This window comes from Daldinia childiae (genome assembly GCF_008694065.1).
Source record: "Daldinia childiae strain JS-1345 chromosome Unknown Scaffold3, whole genome shotgun sequence".
Taxonomy (NCBI): domain Eukaryota; kingdom Fungi; phylum Ascomycota; class Sordariomycetes; order Xylariales; family Hypoxylaceae; genus Daldinia; species Daldinia childiae.
Genome location: NW_022984644.1, coordinates 4950291 through 4969282, shown reverse-complemented (window position 1 = coordinate 4969282; position 18992 = coordinate 4950291). Strand labels below are relative to the sequence as shown.

At 44.2% G+C, this 18992-nt stretch overlaps 4 protein-coding genes across 4 annotated transcripts; 3 read left to right on the top strand and 1 right to left on the bottom strand.

The window, feature by feature from the left end:
* Positions 1 to 977: 977 nt before the first annotated feature.
* On the top strand, positions 978 to 2310 carry GL218_04069 (uncharacterized protein; the record flags this gene model as incomplete). Its single annotated transcript, XM_033580650.1, has 3 exons — positions 978 to 1101; positions 1162 to 1433; positions 1741 to 2310. The coding sequence occupies 3 exons, from the start codon at positions 978 to 980 to the stop codon at positions 2308 to 2310; spliced, it is 966 nt and encodes a 321-aa protein (XP_033436616.1).
* Positions 2311 to 5895: 3585 nt separating this feature from the next.
* On the bottom strand, positions 5896 to 6765 carry GL218_04068 (putative endo-beta-1,4-glucanase D; the record flags this gene model as incomplete). Its single annotated transcript, XM_033580649.1, has 4 exons — positions 5896 to 5979; positions 6049 to 6556; positions 6614 to 6662; positions 6711 to 6765. The coding sequence occupies 4 exons, from the start codon at positions 6763 to 6765 to the stop codon at positions 5896 to 5898; spliced, it is 696 nt and encodes a 231-aa protein (XP_033436180.1).
* A 1223-nt stretch (positions 6766 to 7988) lies between these two features.
* GL218_04067 (uncharacterized protein) lies at positions 7989 to 9767 on the top strand (the record flags this gene model as incomplete). The annotated part of the gene is made up of 2 exons (XM_033580648.1): positions 7989 to 8946; positions 8995 to 9767. The coding sequence occupies 2 exons, from the start codon at positions 7989 to 7991 to the stop codon at positions 9765 to 9767; spliced, it is 1731 nt and encodes a 576-aa protein (XP_033436618.1).
* A 4374-nt stretch (positions 9768 to 14141) lies between these two features.
* GL218_04066 (uncharacterized protein) lies at positions 14142 to 18737 on the top strand (the record flags this gene model as incomplete). Its single annotated transcript, XM_033580647.1, has 4 exons — positions 14142 to 14208; positions 17036 to 17186; positions 17239 to 17665; positions 17721 to 18737. 4 exons carry the CDS (start codon positions 14142 to 14144, stop codon positions 18735 to 18737), a joined length of 1662 nt encoding a protein of 553 aa, XP_033436617.1.
* Between the last annotated feature and the right edge of the window lie 255 nt (positions 18738 to 18992).

The window sequence follows — 18992 nt, the reverse complement described above, 5'->3', positions numbered from 1 at the left end:
CAAGTTACATATTTAGTACAAACAAACTGATTGCATTCGGAATTTACAGCGCACAGCCGCTCCGCATATCAAACCGACCTTTTTTTGTCCTTTGTCTCTCTGGGCTACGTGTGGCAGAGTTGGACTGAAAAAGAAACAAACCACTCACCTTGATATCAACACTATCTATACTATCTACACTACCAAATCTACTATTCTATCTATTTCTTCCCCGGTCCCAATAAGAGGCCTTTGACGTTTAATCCACTCGTCAACCCCGATCGGCCGTGGACTTGGCATCTGCGACCTGCAACTGCTGCAGTGCTCACGTATCCCATCCTAGGTTATCCCAGCAGCTGCTCTGTGATCCTAGCTTTCCCGGCCGCTACGTACCCAAAATCCGTTCCTTCCACCCATAACCCCTGTCTCTAACTTTGTCTACCTGCCCTGCTTCGTACCCTGCTAGCCTACCAGCCTACCATCCACACAACACCCACCAAAGGCCACCACAGTGTGTGCACCACTACCTTTAAGGCCTATCTATCCCTTCCATTTCTCTTCCCCGACCGTTCGCTCGTATTTTTCCTCTTTCCTGAGACTTGGTCCGCATTGCACCGTGAGCCGTGCCTTCTTTCCGCCTCTCTTCTGAAGGCATCACAGTTCCACGATCACGTTGGCATTTAGTATTTGGCATTTCTGTTACAGATTTGCCTTTACAACTGGTGACCCTCCGGCGAATCCGCTTGCCTCAATTGAGAACTGCTTGGCTTGTCATGGCAATACTCGCGAGCAACTCTTTCGGTTGCCTGTGACATTGTTGCTGTGAAATATCGGATTGCTTGACTGGCTATTCAAACTACGTTCGTTCGCTGGTGAGTCTACTTCCTTATCTATTCATTGTGAATGAGATTTAGTGATGGTTGCATCACTTCTTAACCTTTATCATACCTACTAATAGTAGCCCTAATTAGACCTCAAATATTGGATACCTTCGAATCATGCCTTTCACCACCCGATTCGTGGCCCTTATGGGCCTAATGGCCTTCTTTAGCAAACTTGGCCATGCTCAATCCATTCCTATGGCTTATTGCGCAAGCATCAACACAGCATCAACAATAGGCAGTATGTTTCTGGATGCATCTAACAAAGTATATCTTATACATTAGACTAATCTTTCCGAAGACAGCAGTATATACCAATCTGATGGATTGTGCCACGATTTCTGCTCAGCCACCTCAGCTTTTGCTGTTGTTAAAGATGATGAGTGCTGGTGTAGCGATTATGTACCCGACAAAACAACACAGGTAGATACCGACAAGTGTGATTCGGGATGCCCTGGTTTCCCGTCTGATACGTGCGGAGGTGATGGACTATGGGGATATATATCTCTGGATCATAAGCCTTCGGGCACCAAGACTGCCGGCTCCGCCTCATCTACTAAATCGCCAACTCCTGTAAGTCACCCAGTTTTGTTTTTCGTCTAAGGAATCAGTGCCTCTTCGAATTCATATCGTCTGGGTTCTCATTTCTTCGCCGTATATTCGGCACAGTTGCTCTTTGTCGAGCTTGGGAGGAATATTTTATTAAGACTTAGTCCGGCATCAGGACCCTACCACACGGACGTTACAAAACACGGTCACTGTTACTCCAACAGTTCGCGCAACCACGGCCGTTCCTGTATGCTCTACTAATCCCAGATCCTTGTTTCTCTTTTTATAAAGCCACTTTTTTTCTCGGAAATATTGTACTCATTGATAGTAGGATACATCGAAATCGACGGGAGATGGCTCTACAGCACCCACTACTCCGAGCGTATCTACAGTTACAGCGGGAGGTACTGTCAAGACAGTTACCATAATGCCTACAGCTACAGCTGACCCCAACGCCGTGACTTCACCGGATGCCGACTCAAGTGAAATATCATCGAATCAGCATGGTCTCACAACCGGTGCTGCAGTTGGCGTGGCAATTGGTGTATTTGCCGCCGTGGGCATGGCTATAGGTGCCGCCCTTTTCTTCTGGCTCCGCCGCAGAAGACAAGACCAAGGTGATGCTCTCGCAGATTCCCCTGGGAGTCAGCGTGGAAGTTCAGCAGGTATGATGAGCACGCCAACAACCGCGATGGCCTCGGTATGGGATGGCGATACCGCATCAGGAGGCCGGAGAAACAGTCGATTCATGCCGCATGATCCTCGCATGGACCCATTTGCAGCAAATATCTACAGCCGCGAGAATAAGAGCCACGAGAGCATTAACACTCTCCAAGATAACCACGATTATTCGCGAAAAGTACTTCGAACCACAAATCCTGACCCGCCCGATGGCGAATAAGACCGCATGGTCTAATTTCTATGGATGGATTGGGAAGCCGCCTCAGAAACGGCTAATGACGTACACGATCTCTTTCTGGTCGGGTTCACAATTGGACCATTGCATTGCATTTTCGAGATACCAGGCCGGCGTTTTCAGGAGAATGAGATTCTAGGACAAAGTCAAGGGGTTTTACGCACACATATACTTGGCATCGTAGTGAACGATGACACATTCAATTCTCGATATGGATTTCGTTCTCTGGCTCGGTATATGAATATCCACCGCAAGGGGAGAAGGGTAGTTCACGGCAATCGTGATAGCTAGACCAGCACCTACGACAAATAAGCGCCCAGATGGATTTTGTTGGATCTTTGGACTCGACTGTAGGGGGTGTGGATGTGTGGCAGACAGTATGGGAGTAAGAGGGATGGCACTCGTAGTAAGGACGTACCGGCAGTACATACAGGAATAATAAAAGGTCAATAAGCAATTGCCAACGGTTAATAGTTAGAAGGTTTAGAGCTACTCAAGGATGAGTAAGCTGGGCATATTTGGGAGTCAATATAAGAGATGTTGTCTATATTCGCGTAACCTTAATTTATTGTGCGGTAAGCGCCTAGCGCTTCGTAGATAATAATCACCAGGCACATCTACCTAATTGGGATTGAGTCCAGACTAGTACCTGACATTAGGCATTAGTCAGGATAGACGTAGACTGCAAGTACATAGTCCGGGTGATCCGGCTTATAAGACAACTGTATACCTAAGGTAAGTACCTAACTCTCCATCCTATGTAATAAATTGTTCAATTCTGCACTAACCCAGGGGTAATGCCTTTCTCATTAAATGAAAAGGTTTGGTGTATGAATGCACTAATAGCGTACACGTCGGCATATCTAAATGAGGATTGTCGGCCCATCATAAACCACTTACATCATCATGACGGCCGCCCGCCCAACGGTCCAATATAAAATAATAACGCTCAACTCATATTGGATTCGGTCGCTGATTTGCAGTATAAATGGGGAAAACTAGCCAAGTCAGAGATGTCAGGTTATAGAGATAATGCAGAGCACCTAACGTAATCCGGAAAGATATCAAAAAGAATCAAGGTCAATCTGGCAATATACAGGTTTCGGCTTATCCATATATCTAGGTACCTATACATACCTATGTACCTATCATGAGAGGACCTCTTACCACACAGTTCTTCGAGTTCTTCCTCTACACTGTAAGTTAGGTATGTTAAGTACCCAGGTATCTTTTATACTGAGCTCACTACCGGCTTTTGCCAATACAATCTGGCTTTTTAAACCTTCCCCGCTCCCTGAAAGAGGGAAAAAAAAAGGGCAAGGGACTAGAAGACAACACGCTGAAATGATTTATAATCGAAATATAAAAACGAATTCCATCATGAAATAGGCTATTGCTGTGGAGCGGCATACAGAATATACCTATCGTTAACACACAGCACTGACCCCTACGGCCCTGGTCTAGAGCCAGCCGCCTCAAACATTGGCATCCTGTTGGCGCGCGGCATTGCATGCCGATCAGAATCGATAATCACAACAACGTCGACTCTAGAAGCTTTCTACTCTTTGATAGGTCTCATCATCTATCATGGGATCTAACTGCATCTGCAACACGTGGACATGTATGGGGTATGAACCAGAACTACTATATTAGAATATGGAAATACCCGTAAGGTATGTAAACACGCAACTTGTACACTTCGTTGATTTTGGTCAGCCCCATAATTGTTATGAAGATTACATACATAGCAACATGAGTTGTCTTCTTATCGGCCGAGATGCGTCTAGTTGCTCGAGCAAACCCGACGGTGACCGTGCGGCGTGATGCATCCAGCCCTATCCTTAAATATCTATGAGCGATAATAAGCTATCCCCCAATATGTAAGGCCAGAAATAGGCTCAAAAGGTTATGTAACGAAGAGAACACTCCGCGACGCGAGGGACAGCCTGGTAGCAGACGACAAGGCGAGTCGGAATTCAATTTGAAAAAGGATGACGACGCTTCAAACAGGAGAATTCGGTATTTTCAGCCACCCCCTTAAAGTATCAAAGCTTCAGGTGTCAAGACCCTTATTTTAAGAATACGAGAAGATAACCTAACAGACCATCATCTTGGTTACGTATTTGAAGACCTTGACGCTGTCTGTGCCTTTGGTGTCGGATTGCACAATACTTAGGGTACATCCTGTATGGTTCGTTCGTCGGTTCATGTTGCCGAATCGATATTTAATTTTACCCAAATCACTTCTTGGCCGGCTTTCTATGAAGAAGTCCGAGTCCGACATGAGTTCCGGACGGCACCCTTTAAAGGACCCAATATCTTAACAGATTCATATTCTTCTGGCGGATCCCTCAAGATATTAATTATCATGAGTAGGACCCAGAAGCCATGGAAACAACGAAGTCGTTCCGCAAGAAGCTCTAAGACTAAATTACGGAGGTTAGTGATTATATATACAGCGCATCGTTTATTTCAAATGTGACTTAGATATCGCATCTAGAATCTCAATACCAATACTATAGGTCTGAGAGCTCTATCTCGCGCCTCCTTACACTTACTAAGGCCAGACAGAATAACGATGTTATCCATGACGTAGCTCAGCAGGATATATTCTAGTGATTTCATATGTAGGTGCGTTACCTGACTTAGGAAAGACTCTAGAAATATCTTCGACATAATAAGCTTCATTAAAGCTTAGCCAATGACTTTAACATGAGTCATATATGAGGGGAGAATCCTGCCCATGGAGAGTAAATAGGTAAGTAGTTAGCGATATCACTAAGGCCTAGATATACACATATCCATAGTCTACTAAAACATTCCAGGGCTGATCTTGCCTATCCATCCGATGTTCTATAAATATCAAACTTATGTGCGGAATAGATACATACCTCCGATTATTACTTAGCGCTCCGCATGATTCCATCTTTTCTCAAAAGCAAGTGCCTAATCGAATTTTTGCTAATTAAAAAGTATTTATTCATAATTAACGGTTTAGTGTAATACAAGAACTACCAATGTCTTTAAGATCGTATTTTCTATCTTCAAGCGAGGATAAGCATTATACTGTGAAAAGGGTCTACATACCTTTACTTTAGGTAGTTGATAATGACCACCATTTCACTCTAGTTATACTTCCCTACTTTAGGAACGAGGAGATTGATACAATCAATAGGAATGATAGTTTAATCTACTGTGGATATTTCTCACATTCTTCACACCACAAATCGCCATAGCTAATTGTGTCTTTTAACCCATTCGGCGTATCATTGTACAGAAGAACTTCTCTTTTTATTATGAAGAGCTATAACCCTAAGTAATAGCCAGTTCTCATATATGGGCAAGTACAATTATTGCTATGAATAAGACATAGGCCCAAGAAGTTTAGAACCTCTAAATATTGAATACTCAGACCATGAGATGGTAGGCTAGTATCAACAGATATCGATGTTGAATTAAGGGTTACTACATCTTATTCCACCTTGCTGAACGTTTGAAACTAGTCAAATCTCGTGTAGATTTTATTATCATCTTTATATGCGCTATCCATGACAGCCAGGCGAGTTGCATTTAGCAAGAAATAGGGGTAGGGCCCGGAACAGCATACGAAGTAGGACCAGAATTGATATCGAATAGAATTCCTGGTTCAGTGGCCTACACAATAAAAGTTAGCACACAGCGTTTTCAACAGAATTCCATGTTTCTATTGGGAGTGAAGCTTACAGAATAAGCACCGGGAAATGACACGCCCGAGAAAGTTTTGGTGCCACCACCAGAGACATGAAGCTGAGCACATCCTAGGTAGAACTGTGCGCCGCCTACTTTTTGCGAATTGTGTAACGCAATATGCTCTACTCGGAGAAGATAATCACCTTCGGCCAGGCAAGGGGGGATAGTAACCGAGACCTCATTCTTGCCCCAGTTAGGCCAATCTGGCCAACTCCCGGTGAATATCGGGTCGTCGTTAAAAATTTTGAACCAGACGTCCCCGTCACCTGCGAAGGTTTTGGCAGTCTCTCCTTCTGGAACCTTTGCCATGTAGAACTGAAGAGGCCCGGGATGCGTAACATTGCCATCTACTCGGAAGCCTACCGTGTCGCCAGCCTTTACGGGCATAGTCTCGGGGCTGCCCTTGCCTGGTTCAAGCTCAAAACATCTGAGGTCGGTCGCTGAGATATTGAAAAGCGGGCCATGGTCGTGAACGCCGAAGTTGGTAGTCTTGCGGACATAACTATAGAAGAGTCAATGATCCCTTAACTCTGAGTTAGTTGAGGACGGGTAGGCTTACTTCCAGTCCTCTTCAGTGATACCATTGTAGACAAGGCCAGGGAATGTGTCTACTTAGAATTAGTGAAGACCTCACAATGAAGAAGTTAGAAATGTACAATGAGCATGCACAACTGAAGCGAGTACAACGGCTGCAACACCGGTGGTCTTCATGGTGATGGTGATTAAAGTATCAGCCTTCTGAACGATCTTCTTATTTTATATGCACAAAGTAGGGAGACCTGATCCTCTTAACATGGGAGTTCTTAATAACTACGAGATAGAGAAGGGTTGTCTATCGTCCATTATATAGACATCTCAACAGCCAAGGCCAGCCAGATGTTGCGATGTAACGAAAATGAGAATACGAGGTCTGAAATGATCCACAGCGCGCGTAACGCTGATATTGAACTAAGGTAGTATAGTAAATCCTTGTTATAAAATCGAAGGATGGTCAAGTTCAGTCCAATAGTACCTAAACAATACAATCAGCAAATTCATCTTGAAGCAACTCATGCAAAGGCAACACTACCTACAAAATCATAAATATCTTTCAATACATCAGGTTAGGTCCTTACCTAGGTAAGTGACTCTAAAATATACCCATCGTACAAATGTTACGAAAATAGCAAGAAGTATGCTATAATGTACGCATATGGCCACCATACGAATACTTACATGACTTTAGCCGTATAGCCGCACCAATTAACATGTCAGTCTTCGCCACCCAAGCTTCAACTGATAGCTTATTTAAACCTATGTGAGTCGTCAGAGAATGTAGTATATGGAAAGCTATATGGAGAGCCTCAGATACATTCACAACGTTGCTAACTTGAAGGCATTGGTAAATATCACTTGGCTGAGGTTCAGCTTCATATTCTTTCTCGACCCTTTCTTCCTATAATTATGTGTCGTCTTAATAGAATGATAATTCGATATAGTAGACCGTAACCCTTTGATTTCATAACTACGCAGGGCTGTTGCATTATCTTCGTTGTCTAGCAGTCCTCTTAACATGCATGCTCTTGCCTTTCACTGCTTGACACTGTCGACAGTGGTCCTGTGAATGTAATATTAAGGAATTAGTGACTTTTGGTACAACTCCTCACGATCTCCCGCGGCAACAGGCCTCCCACCCTTAGAACCTAGGCCAACAGAATACTTGCTGCACTGTATTTCAGCTCTGGTCCTTCCTTCTTACCTCATACAAGCCATAGATACCTCAAGACACAAATTCCTTTCCTTCCCTTAATATTTTGCGTACAGGATATGCGGGTCTATGGTTTCTTTCTTCAGTTGATTTTAACCACCTCCAAGCTTCACAACCCCCCTTCATTGATCAATATCACAGGGAAGTTTCAACAGGCAAACGACATCCAGTCGATGACAATACAACAATGGCATCCGGATCCACCACTATGTCTCGAGCTCGCCTTTATCTGACAGATCCAGGCGAGCCTGAAGGCAGCGATATGGAAGATGCCAAGGAAGCCCCGTGCCAGCTTTCCATCGAGCGGCTATTCGAAAACTTGCCAAATCCAACATCCAACGATAGATACGCCGATCAGGAACAAGATCACGAGTACAAGAAATCTCTCCGGCTTTTCTTGGAAGAAGAAACTGGCCCGGCTGAGCATGACAACGAATGCCAAAAACTCAAGTCCGTTGCCAGCAATGTATTGAAAGGCAAGAACCCCCACGGTGTTCGTGTCGCGTTTATCGACGGTATTGCACCTATGATTATAGACATGTCAAAATACGATCCCGAATCAGCCAAGTCACGATATCTTGCACATTGCAAGTGGATATTGCAGGGAAGGAAAGATCATGATGCTTACGACGGGGATCTATCGGATCCGGATCCGGATGAAGACAGTGACGTTGAATACAATCAAATTCCTAAGAAGCTCACCGCTCAGACAAAGTGTGCTTATTGCAACAGCGAAGGACACCAATTCTGTTGCATAACCTGCATGGTGATCACCGGTTCTCGTGAGACTATTGGGACTGGCTACTGTCGTAGAAGATGCGAAGTGCTCGACCAGGACGACCACATGCTTGTCTGTCTCTGGCGTAAGCGTTTTGCGCGAAGTGTGCGCCTTATGCAAATTATTCTCTTGACTATGGAGAAGGAGCAGACTACTCTTTACCTAGAAGGTTCTTATGAGCGCGACGGCATGATATTCTTGAAGGAGAAGTCGTGCCACTTCAAGGCCATGTTAGGGGATAAGATCATGTGGGGATTCAACAGCGAGGTTGTAGAAGAGAATCACCAAAAGGCAGCCCTACAAGATCAATATCATCCGGACTTGCCCTTCATGATGTTGAGTTCAACTCAAGAATGGCTTTGGAACGGTAAGCTTTCTTTCCTCTTACACACTAACGGACGCTAACTATGGATAGGTCTCGTCGAGAGCGTTGAGCAATACACCATCTTAGTCAAGAATGCTCATCGTCCTATTGTCCGTCATACCATACACAATACTATCGAGTCCAGCATGTTGCGACCTCATACTGTCTTTTGCGTCACTCTGCGTACTGGAGAGAAGTTTGCAGTGGATTACGCGGCAGCCCGATTCGGCTGGGCTGAGACATTGTCCCATTGGGATCACTTTGCAGCGCATCGACTGAAACGGGTTATTAGAAGAAGCTTCCCGGGAGCTTGGGAGCGAGATCCCGCAACGATGATACCAGCTTATCTCCCCGAGAAAAAGAAGGCTTACCTGCATACTATATTCCTACGTATAGTCTGTTCTGAAGTGCGCCAGTCCCTGCAGTTAGCATATCCAGATGCATCTTTCGACACTGCCATCAGCGGATCAATTACCGATCCAATTTGGAAAGCGATCGCAGAGAATTTCACAGATACTACCCAAATTGTATTTGACGAAGAAAACGTGGTGAGGTTCATCTCCGAGTTAAAGATCAAAGCCAGACTATATTTGAACGACAACCTTGAGGTGTGGGTCGAGAACCACGATAAAGATCACGAACGCCTGGAGAATGTCTGGTTTAGCGAGAACCAGCTCGAATGGATTAAGACTTATATCCCAGATAACATGGAAGTTTTGAAGAAGATATGGAATGATTGGCTTTCTCACCGCGGTATTCATTTCAAGGATCCCGTGCCTTCTCCTATCGAGATAGAGAACGGTGCTTCAGTTTTTGAGGAATAACTTAGGGGATAGTGTACGTTCGGGCCGTCATATTTCGACGTTGTGGATTCAGGAGAGAGGTGGTATAATGATAATTCCGTATAGGTAAATGCCTGGCCACCCTAGCTTAGGAGATATTCGGCTTTCTTCATCGTTGCATGGCTGCAGTTGCAAGTCTCGGAATAATTGGCGGTTGTAATATGTGTACTACAGAACCTGGCATTAGGGAGCTCTTACTAGCTTAATACTTTTGATCGAATAAATGCATTGAATGAAAGTCATGGCAGTCAAAGTCCGGGTATTGGACCAATCCAAAGGAGCGACTATGCAAGATAACAGTCAACTTTCGTTTCTAAGGAAGATATCTTCGTGACGCCTGATATACGAGATTAGCTTATACATACTTATAGTATTAAAATAGGACAATATTGTTTCCTTGCTCTGGTTCGTCTTAGAGCTATAGGATTGAGAATGTGTTAAGGTGAGTGCCGTTATTGGATATGATATTTACGGCGTCTTCCGTAATTTAACTCTCCTCGCTACCTATTCGGGAATGCCCATCTGAGTCCTTAACTTCCTTACGCATAGCGGATCCAAGTCGTTTCGAACCATTGACTATGTGGTGTGAACCTACGCGCTTCCGGCATCTTGCATCTCGCATCTCGTAAATTGTAGATGGTAAATTTCGTCCTCTCCCAGCTAAGGCCACGGCTAACGTAGCTACCATCTTGCATTGCATACCAATATGATAGATGCACCTCTCATCATCAATGTCACATTATTTTTGACATATTAATAACTATATGATCAAAACTTTGATTAGCGTTTTTACCATCGTGTAATGGGTCTAGATTCTATAATACATATATGTAAGACACACTACGCAGTGATCTCGGACTCGGGTATTGTAGCTTAAACACGGCTGAAGTCAGTTGTGCTTTGATACCTAGGTACCTAGCATTAGGGGTCCAGATTTCTACAAACTTAATACCTCTTGCTTAAAGAGTGTTGGTTATTATTAATAGGAAGTTCACTAACTATGAGGTACGTATTGATGGGTTTCTTATTCAAGATTCTATCGCCGAAACCAGGGTAAACAATCAGAGTCTTGATCATGACAAGCTTGAAGATGCAAGTCAGAATATCTAACCAATGATGCATAGTCACACGCAACTGTATGGTACCCCCACAATGCATGATGCAATGCAAGATCCCAAGTGATGATAAATTTGATCAAAGTATACTTTAACCTGGGTACTTTTAATCATTGCTATGATTGTAGGAAGTAGCCTTTGACCTTGGTTATGATTAAATATGCCTTCATCCATGTTGACAGCTCCGTTTCGATAGAGGGCATTGGGCACTCGTAGCTAAGAACCGAGAAACAAGCCAATCACATATTCTAATTCAAGTGTGATATTGCTGCCCATTTCAATTGACATTATGAACATTGATAGACCTTTTAAACCCCGTCGGATGTGTAGATCTACGTGAATATGCTCTTCAATAAACAAACCACAATTTGGATTATATACCTACTACGTATTACCTAGCGACATGAGACGAATGCTATGAACCTCATAGAGAAAGTAAGCCCCAAAGAAATTGTGTGGTACTGCGTAAGTCATTTACCGAGTGAATAACTACTATGTGTTAACTTGTTAACTCATTAACTAATATTTATTAGTGCAATTGCTCATATGGGGGGATGTCCCTAGAGATTAATCCAGAATGTGTAGGTTGCGGGCAAAAAAGATGCAGCAACTGCGAGGGAGAAAAGGTGCCTTTATACCGAAAACCCCCCAAAATCAAGAGGGGCACAAATGATGAGGCTCTGCATGGATGTAAGCCCCATAAAGCCCATGGAGCTCATGGAGCCTCAATCATTCCAAACAGAGCCGCACCGCAGTCAGCTGAAGGGACAATTGCGGCTCAACCCCCTTTGATACAGCTGTCGCATACCGAGGATACCCTAGCGAGCAACCCTGAATTAGCGTCTGTAGTTCATTCAACCCAAGATAAGACCAACCTGATTGGTGGGTTTCAACAAGATACCTACCAAGATGTCAGTGGGTTGGGAGAGTGCACACCCCGCAGCAATCAAGAGGAAGAAGAGGATATTTCCGAATTAACAGTTGACTTAGTCCAGGGTATCGACAAAGACACGAATCTCCTCTTCGGCCCAGTATCATTTCCCGATCCTGAAGGCCACGCGAGTGCATTCAGTTGGCTATGGTCACAAGACGAATTAGGAAATGTAGAACCTTCGGACAACGAAGTTTATCTGTCCAATTTAGATCTAGTTTTAGATCCAGCTTCTAACCCTACGAATTTCGTTGAGCCTCAAACACCTGCACTTATCTTTCCCCCTGACACCAATACAATTAATCCTGCGCATTTTCATAATGCCTTCCCCTTTCCGGCTCCATGCACAGGCCATAGTATTGAATATTCCGAGTTACACATGTCATCCTTTCAATACGAGCAACCCTTCAATTTACCTATAGATCAGTTTTCTAACCCTACCCGTCAAATTTCAGGCATGGAGTCATTACTAGACCAAAAGGAAGAATTGCGTCGTCCCCAAAGTCCTTTGCGTCGCAACAGTGACAATTGTCAGCCGAGCATTAATAAGAGAAAGTTCTACCAGGAAGATCGGGAGGATAGACCTGTCCACAAGGCTTTTAGAGCATGCGATTCGTGTTCGTCAATAGCCAGCAACGATGAAAATAGGCCCCTTGCCTGTCTTTTCTATAAGCGTGATCCAACGCGACATGCAAGCTGCATTAAAAAGAAGTTCAAAAACATCAGCGCTCTAAGGCAGCATTTAGACAACGAGCATAAATTAGGTGTCTACCACTGCAAAAGCTGCTGGAATTCCTTCGCTGATCAAAAGTCACTCGATGCACATCCCGCATGCGAACCAACAGGTGGTTGTGCTGTTGACCAACTTCCTCCTATTCCTAAGGCCAGAGGCCCCAACTCTAACGCCACGTTCAATAATAAGTGGTATTGGACTTGGAAGAAGCTTTTTGGAGAAGAGATTGCTCCACCAGATTGCCCCTATTCGCACCCTACTCGGGATATGGCAAACCATCTATTCAACCAGCTTCTCCAAGATCTCACGACTCAAGGGACGAAGCTAGATATCCCCGTGCTTGAAGAAGAAATCTCACAATGGGTAGCATCCTGCCCAGAGCCTTCAAATGAATACCCGGTAATGGATATATCCAACATATCCAACGCAGCTTAGAAACCGTAGACATGGTTCCTTTCGATTATGAGCACTTGAATGGTTTCTACGAATTCCGATAGCCAGTTTTCCAGATTCGAGCCTTACTTAACATAACGATCCATCGCTTAATCCGGATACTTACCTACTCGACGCAATAGAGGGAGAACTCTTTCCCTATCGCTCATACAGAAACCTACCTAGGTACCTATACAACAACGATGATAGGGGTAACAGCATGGAAGAAACCGAGGGTTCTTGGCCTTGTCATTTAGGCTGTACATGATTTTACTGAATTACAGCAAATACTATATACCCAGATAGAGGTACCTATAACTTTCCTTTGTTGTGGATCCACTTTGACTGAATTGATAAGGAGTACATTTATATATTTAGAGCAGAATGAGCAATGTCTGGGTTCCTATGGGTATTTACGATTATATACGCGATACTAGGTGGTTAAAGGAGCACTGTATTATATGACAGGACACTCTATATACCAACAATTACTTATGTCGTTACCAATGCTATTGTATTACTTTTTGAGATTTGGATCATAAGCAAGTGGTTTATAGATAACTGCCTTTCCTATGAAATAGTCACATGTCGAACCACAAGAAAATAATGCATTCATTAAATATTATTCCGGCCTGGACTTCCGGATATTGAGAATCCTACCGCAGATACGGTCCATCCGACGTACAGAAGCGGCACAGCAAATATAAATTTAAGCTTTCGTCGGAAAATTAACCATACACAACCTCTTATCTCGATGGCATCTCCGGGGTAAGAGACGGATATCTTCATTACCTGCCCGCTTCGGCTGTACCATAGTTGCGCTGGTTGAGGAAAGATAAACATATTGGAACGATAGCTGTTGCTATTATTCGGCCCTCGGTTCTACCTTAGCATTCCTTAGCATTCGGCTTGTGGTTTTGGTTAATCTGGCATCACATGTTTCTAACAGGAGTTATAGAGAAAATGTGCTCTTTATTGGCGTGTTTAGTATAAAACCCTAGCCTAGGACCTTCGTAATACTCCTTAGACACTCGCACTTCACAACATCTGCGTTCAAGTTTAAACTAATATTATTCCGATCTCTAAACCGAATATAATCAAAGAACCAAACTGAAGCTTCTATTACTGAACAATTTGAGCTCATCATGCGTTTCACCATCACAGTTATCGCGACTATCATCGGCCTTGCTGCCGCCAATCCCACTTTCTCAGGTAACCTCCAGACTAGGCAAACTTCAGAGTACGTTTGAATTATTAGATCAAATTTTTATACTTTTTATCTACTTTAGAAGGATATCTCCTAGCCCTTGTCGCTGCTTTTTCTAGCCGAGGTTTATTACTCATTTCCCTATCACCACACCGAAATACCTAGAAAATAGGGGTTTTCTACATCCTTCCGCAAACACTAAGAACGATCATGTCTGCTGACTATTTGGCATCATTAAAGGGAGTGCGGGGCGCGTTATCCTCGGAAAGAAATATGTGATCCGGCTTGCCCTGACGGCAGATGCCTCTTCGACTATTACTGGATTTGCGCTTGTGGCAATTAAGAGTACTTGGATGTCGAGCTGGGATTTAAGCATTCGGGGTTGGATATCTGATAAATTATTTTAAACGAACATACGGTCTCTATCTTAAGGCTCGTCATAAAGGAAGGGAATATAGGGTTTATCTCATGTAAGCCAAGGCAAAGGGGTGACTACGATTTTGTACCTATATAACCTTATTATTTTCGTTTCCCCCAAACCAATAGTATGGATCTGACTGGAGCGATGCTAGCATCTTGCATGGTTGCGGATATGATCTTTAGGGTTTATGGTGATATAGACCTAGCTCGTATTACAACCCCTTTCAGCTCTTCTTACCGAATTCGTACCACCACCAAAGACCGTAGAAGTAATATGAATGGTAAAAGAACAGTATAAACTACATATTTAGTCATTTATACTATCTGCGTGGTTGATCTGGAAAGTAAGGAAAATTATTGATTAAAAGTAATTACCTAATGCTTGCGTAAAATCGAGTGTCTAGGTCTTGAGGTCTTATAATAGATAGTATATCACATGCAATCCTTTAACTTTATACTTAATTACATCCTCTACATACCATAAGAACCTGAGCAAGAACCCCCTGGGCTTTGCAAGTGTACTAGTACTAGGTATTCACTGATCTATTGTAACTTACTTGTCATGAACTTGTAAAGTGTGTTGTCCTATATTTTACATGTCTATCTAGTCTCTAGGCTATTTAGCACATTTTCTCATTGGATCCTCCTTTATCAATCAGTGTGTGACACGTACCATCGTCCGTGATTTTATAAGCTCATGACAGACAACTTACGATAATGTTGTAAGAGTTGACTGAAGTTATATTCTACCTTGCTTTGGTTTCGAAGTGATCGAAGTAAGATAAAATTGAAAGTTAGTCAATAACTATTTATACACAATGGTGAACTAACTTATCAATAGTCGATAGGTAGACACTTTCAAGTGAAGTGTTAGAGGTATTATTAAAGGAGTGCATATGCGCGTATTCGGTTCTACCACTCCGTAGCCCAATCACTGGCACTTTAACAGCTAGACAATTACGTACTAATGGGGCTGTGCCCAAGGCATATATTCTCAATGTATGATAAAGATTGGGAGTGGTATATGCATCTTGTATGGATTTCCATGAACTATAAGTACTCCTATTGGTTCGGGTTCTTGTTGGCGATTCTTTTACCGCGGCGGTGTCCGAGAAAGTTAGACCCGGCGCTACATTGACTTACTTACAATGTGAGTGAGATAGAATACATGGAATCTATAGACTTCAGCCCCTTTCTATAAAATGCCGTGGTGGTGAGATTAGATAACAGCGATATTTAATTCGAAGATGAGATTTAAGATTATTTCGGATATAAGTCAGGTACTTAAGTACATGTATACTCACCAAAACGGTAACAGTGCATGTGTTTCTTACGTTAGGTACTTGAGCTTGTTTAAACTTAATCTTTATCAGATCTGATTACCTATGGAGAAGATTGAATTATTTCGATACGACGTGCATTTTGATATGTTAGTTCCTTGGTCCCTTGGTCCCTTGGTCCCTTATATGTACGGAATTTACGTGTTTACTAGTGGCTTAGCTGCAGAAACCGTAAGACTTAGCGCTAAAGGCCCGCTCCTTTTGCCGTTCTACCGGCTCGGCTTGACCAGTGACAGACCAGTGACAGACCAGTGATAGACTAGTAACAACGAACCAACAACGAACCAGTAACGAACGGTAGACCCCGCTATGCAACATGTGCATCACCGTAGTACGTATTCCTTGGCGTAGCTAATTCCCCGTTTGCTCGAAATGGTACGTATTCCCGGTATTTGGCTTGGCCTGTAATTTCAAAACCTTCACGAATTCGCAGATCCCGTGCAACTACCAACGGGGCTGAGCATCTCTTTTTCTTTGTCTACCCAACACCAACATTGGAACCCATCCATTTTTTTCTGGTTACTTCTTCGTCGACACGACTTGTATAACACTCCCTCAATTTTATATCTCTCGCCTCGCCAGAACATCTCTCCCGCCGGTCGGACACGACAGTTCTTTTAGTAAATAAACCCGCAAACCCGCAAACCCGCAAACTCGCAAAGCCGCTCATTTCCCCTACTTTTTCCCCTTGTTTCCGATTCTGGTCGCAACGACACGCACAGCCCCTCGAATCCTTTTCCCGACATCGATACGCCGTATCAATCACGAAATTCCCCGAAAATATAATTTACTTATCAAGTAGCCTCTAATCAATTTAATATCGGTGGAGGACGAGGTTTTTCTAGGACTGGATTGGATTGGATTGGATTGAGCAGCGACCGCGCTTTACTTTCTAGTCTACAACGCCTTACGGATGATCGAGTTACAGTCGGCGCGATGAATCTAAATCTAACATGTAACTCGACGTTAGAGGATATGAGAAGTACGTGCTGAGATACCCAACCCATAATCTGGGGTTCCTGCATGCCCAGAATCGTGGCGCCAAGACGTAATGCTGACATGTTTTTGATAGTCGGATCGGAAGAGAAGATCGTAGGACCTCTAACCTTTCATGATCTCGCCCTCATCATCGCTGGCGCCGCCACTATTGTCGCCTTTATCGTGAGCTTCTATTTGATGTGGCAACATGCCTTAAACTACACCAAGCCCCGTGAACAGCGACAGTACGTTTATCTCCCCGTAGCGACGGCATACCATCTTACTGACTTGATTTAGTATCATTCGAATCTTGTTTATGATTCCGGTTTATGCCACCTCCGCCTTCTTGTGCATATGGTATTACTGGCATGCCGTTTACTTCCAAGTCATCAGCGATTGCTACGAGGCTTTCGCCATCGCCTCCTTCTTCGCCCTCATGTGCCATTATGTGGCACCCGATTTACACGAGCAGAAGGATTTCTTCCGAAATATGCACCCTATTCAAGAGTGGGTATGGCCGATTACGTGGTTCGCTAAGTGTAGTGGTGGTGAAAAGGGACCGTGGAGAACCCCTAAGAGCGGTCTGACGTGGTTTAACATCGTCTGGATCGGAATCTACCATTACTGCTTCATTAGGGTCGCCATGACCATCACGGCAGTTGTGACACAGTATTTTGAACGGTACTGTGAGAGTTCTAACAGTCCCGTGTTTGCCCACATCTGGGTATGTATCGTCATGCTGCGAAAGGAGAAGGGCAGCGTTGCTTACATTATCACAGGTTATTGCAATCGAGTGTATAGCAGTCACTATTGCTATGTACTGCCTCATCCAGTTTTACATACAGCTGAGAGAACCATTAGGCGAGCACAGGCCGTTTCTCAAGGTCTTGGCTATAAAACTTGTCATTTTCTTGTCATTCTGGCAAACGATCGCCATCTCTCTCGGAACATCTACACTTCATATTGTAAATCCGAACGCCATTCTCGCCTACCCCGACCTGAAAGTTGGCATACCTAGCCTAATGCTTTGCGTTGAGATGGCGCTTTTTTCAATCCTCCATATTTGGGCGTTTCCCTACACTCCGTATCTCGAAAGCGCTAAAACGACCTACTACCCGGTTTCCGACCCGTCCCAGGGAGCGTCCCCCCGCGAAAATGAGCATGGAGCCAAGATGGGTGGCTTTATGGGCCTGAAAGCCTTTGTAGACGCTCTTAACCCATGGGATATCGTCAAGGCGTTCGGCCGCGGTATGAGATGGCTATTTGTGGGGGTTAAGCGCCGCCGTGAAGACCCCAGTTATCAAACAAAGTCTGGTGATATTGACACTAGCTATCCTATGAAACCGTACGGCGCAGGTCGCCCCGGCGTGAAGAGTACGGAGAATCTACCAATCGCCACCGAATTTCGTCGAAGTACGTTCGGCGTTCAACCCGGTGATCCAGTCCCCGAGGAGAGCGCCGGATTAATCACCCACGCGCAGCCGAATCCAGCCAATCCCTCAAGGCGTCAACCCGATCCTTATCCAGAGCCTGGCCAGGCACAATTCTACGATTACCCTAACCCTCCAGTGGGCTACGCGGGCTACGCGTCCTATGACGATGTTAGAGGCGATCTAGGAGCCGCAAATGCGCGGTACGAATACGATCCAAATGAAGCGTACGGTAGCCAAGGTGGAAGCACAGCGGGCTGGAATGAGTCACGGGGTAGACCTGGACCAGGTTCAAGAACCTCGACACAAGTTCGCGTCGGCAACGCGCTATGGGGCGATCAACCTCAGCCGGGTACTGCAAGATAATTACGACCCTCACCATTCACACTAGCCACAAGTATAGAATCTTGTTGAGTTTTCTCTTGCAAATGCATATTAGGGTTACGGGGGCTAGCCTTGGAATTTCGGCGTTTTGGAATCTTTTTGAAGGAGGAGTCTTTGCGCAAGGCGTCTAACTGGTCCGTTTAGATCAGACGAAACCTGATGATCTGTTTCGCCTGTATTTTTTGCCCTCTACTGGAGTGGATCATATCATACTTGTTCAGGTAGCTTTGCCGACTG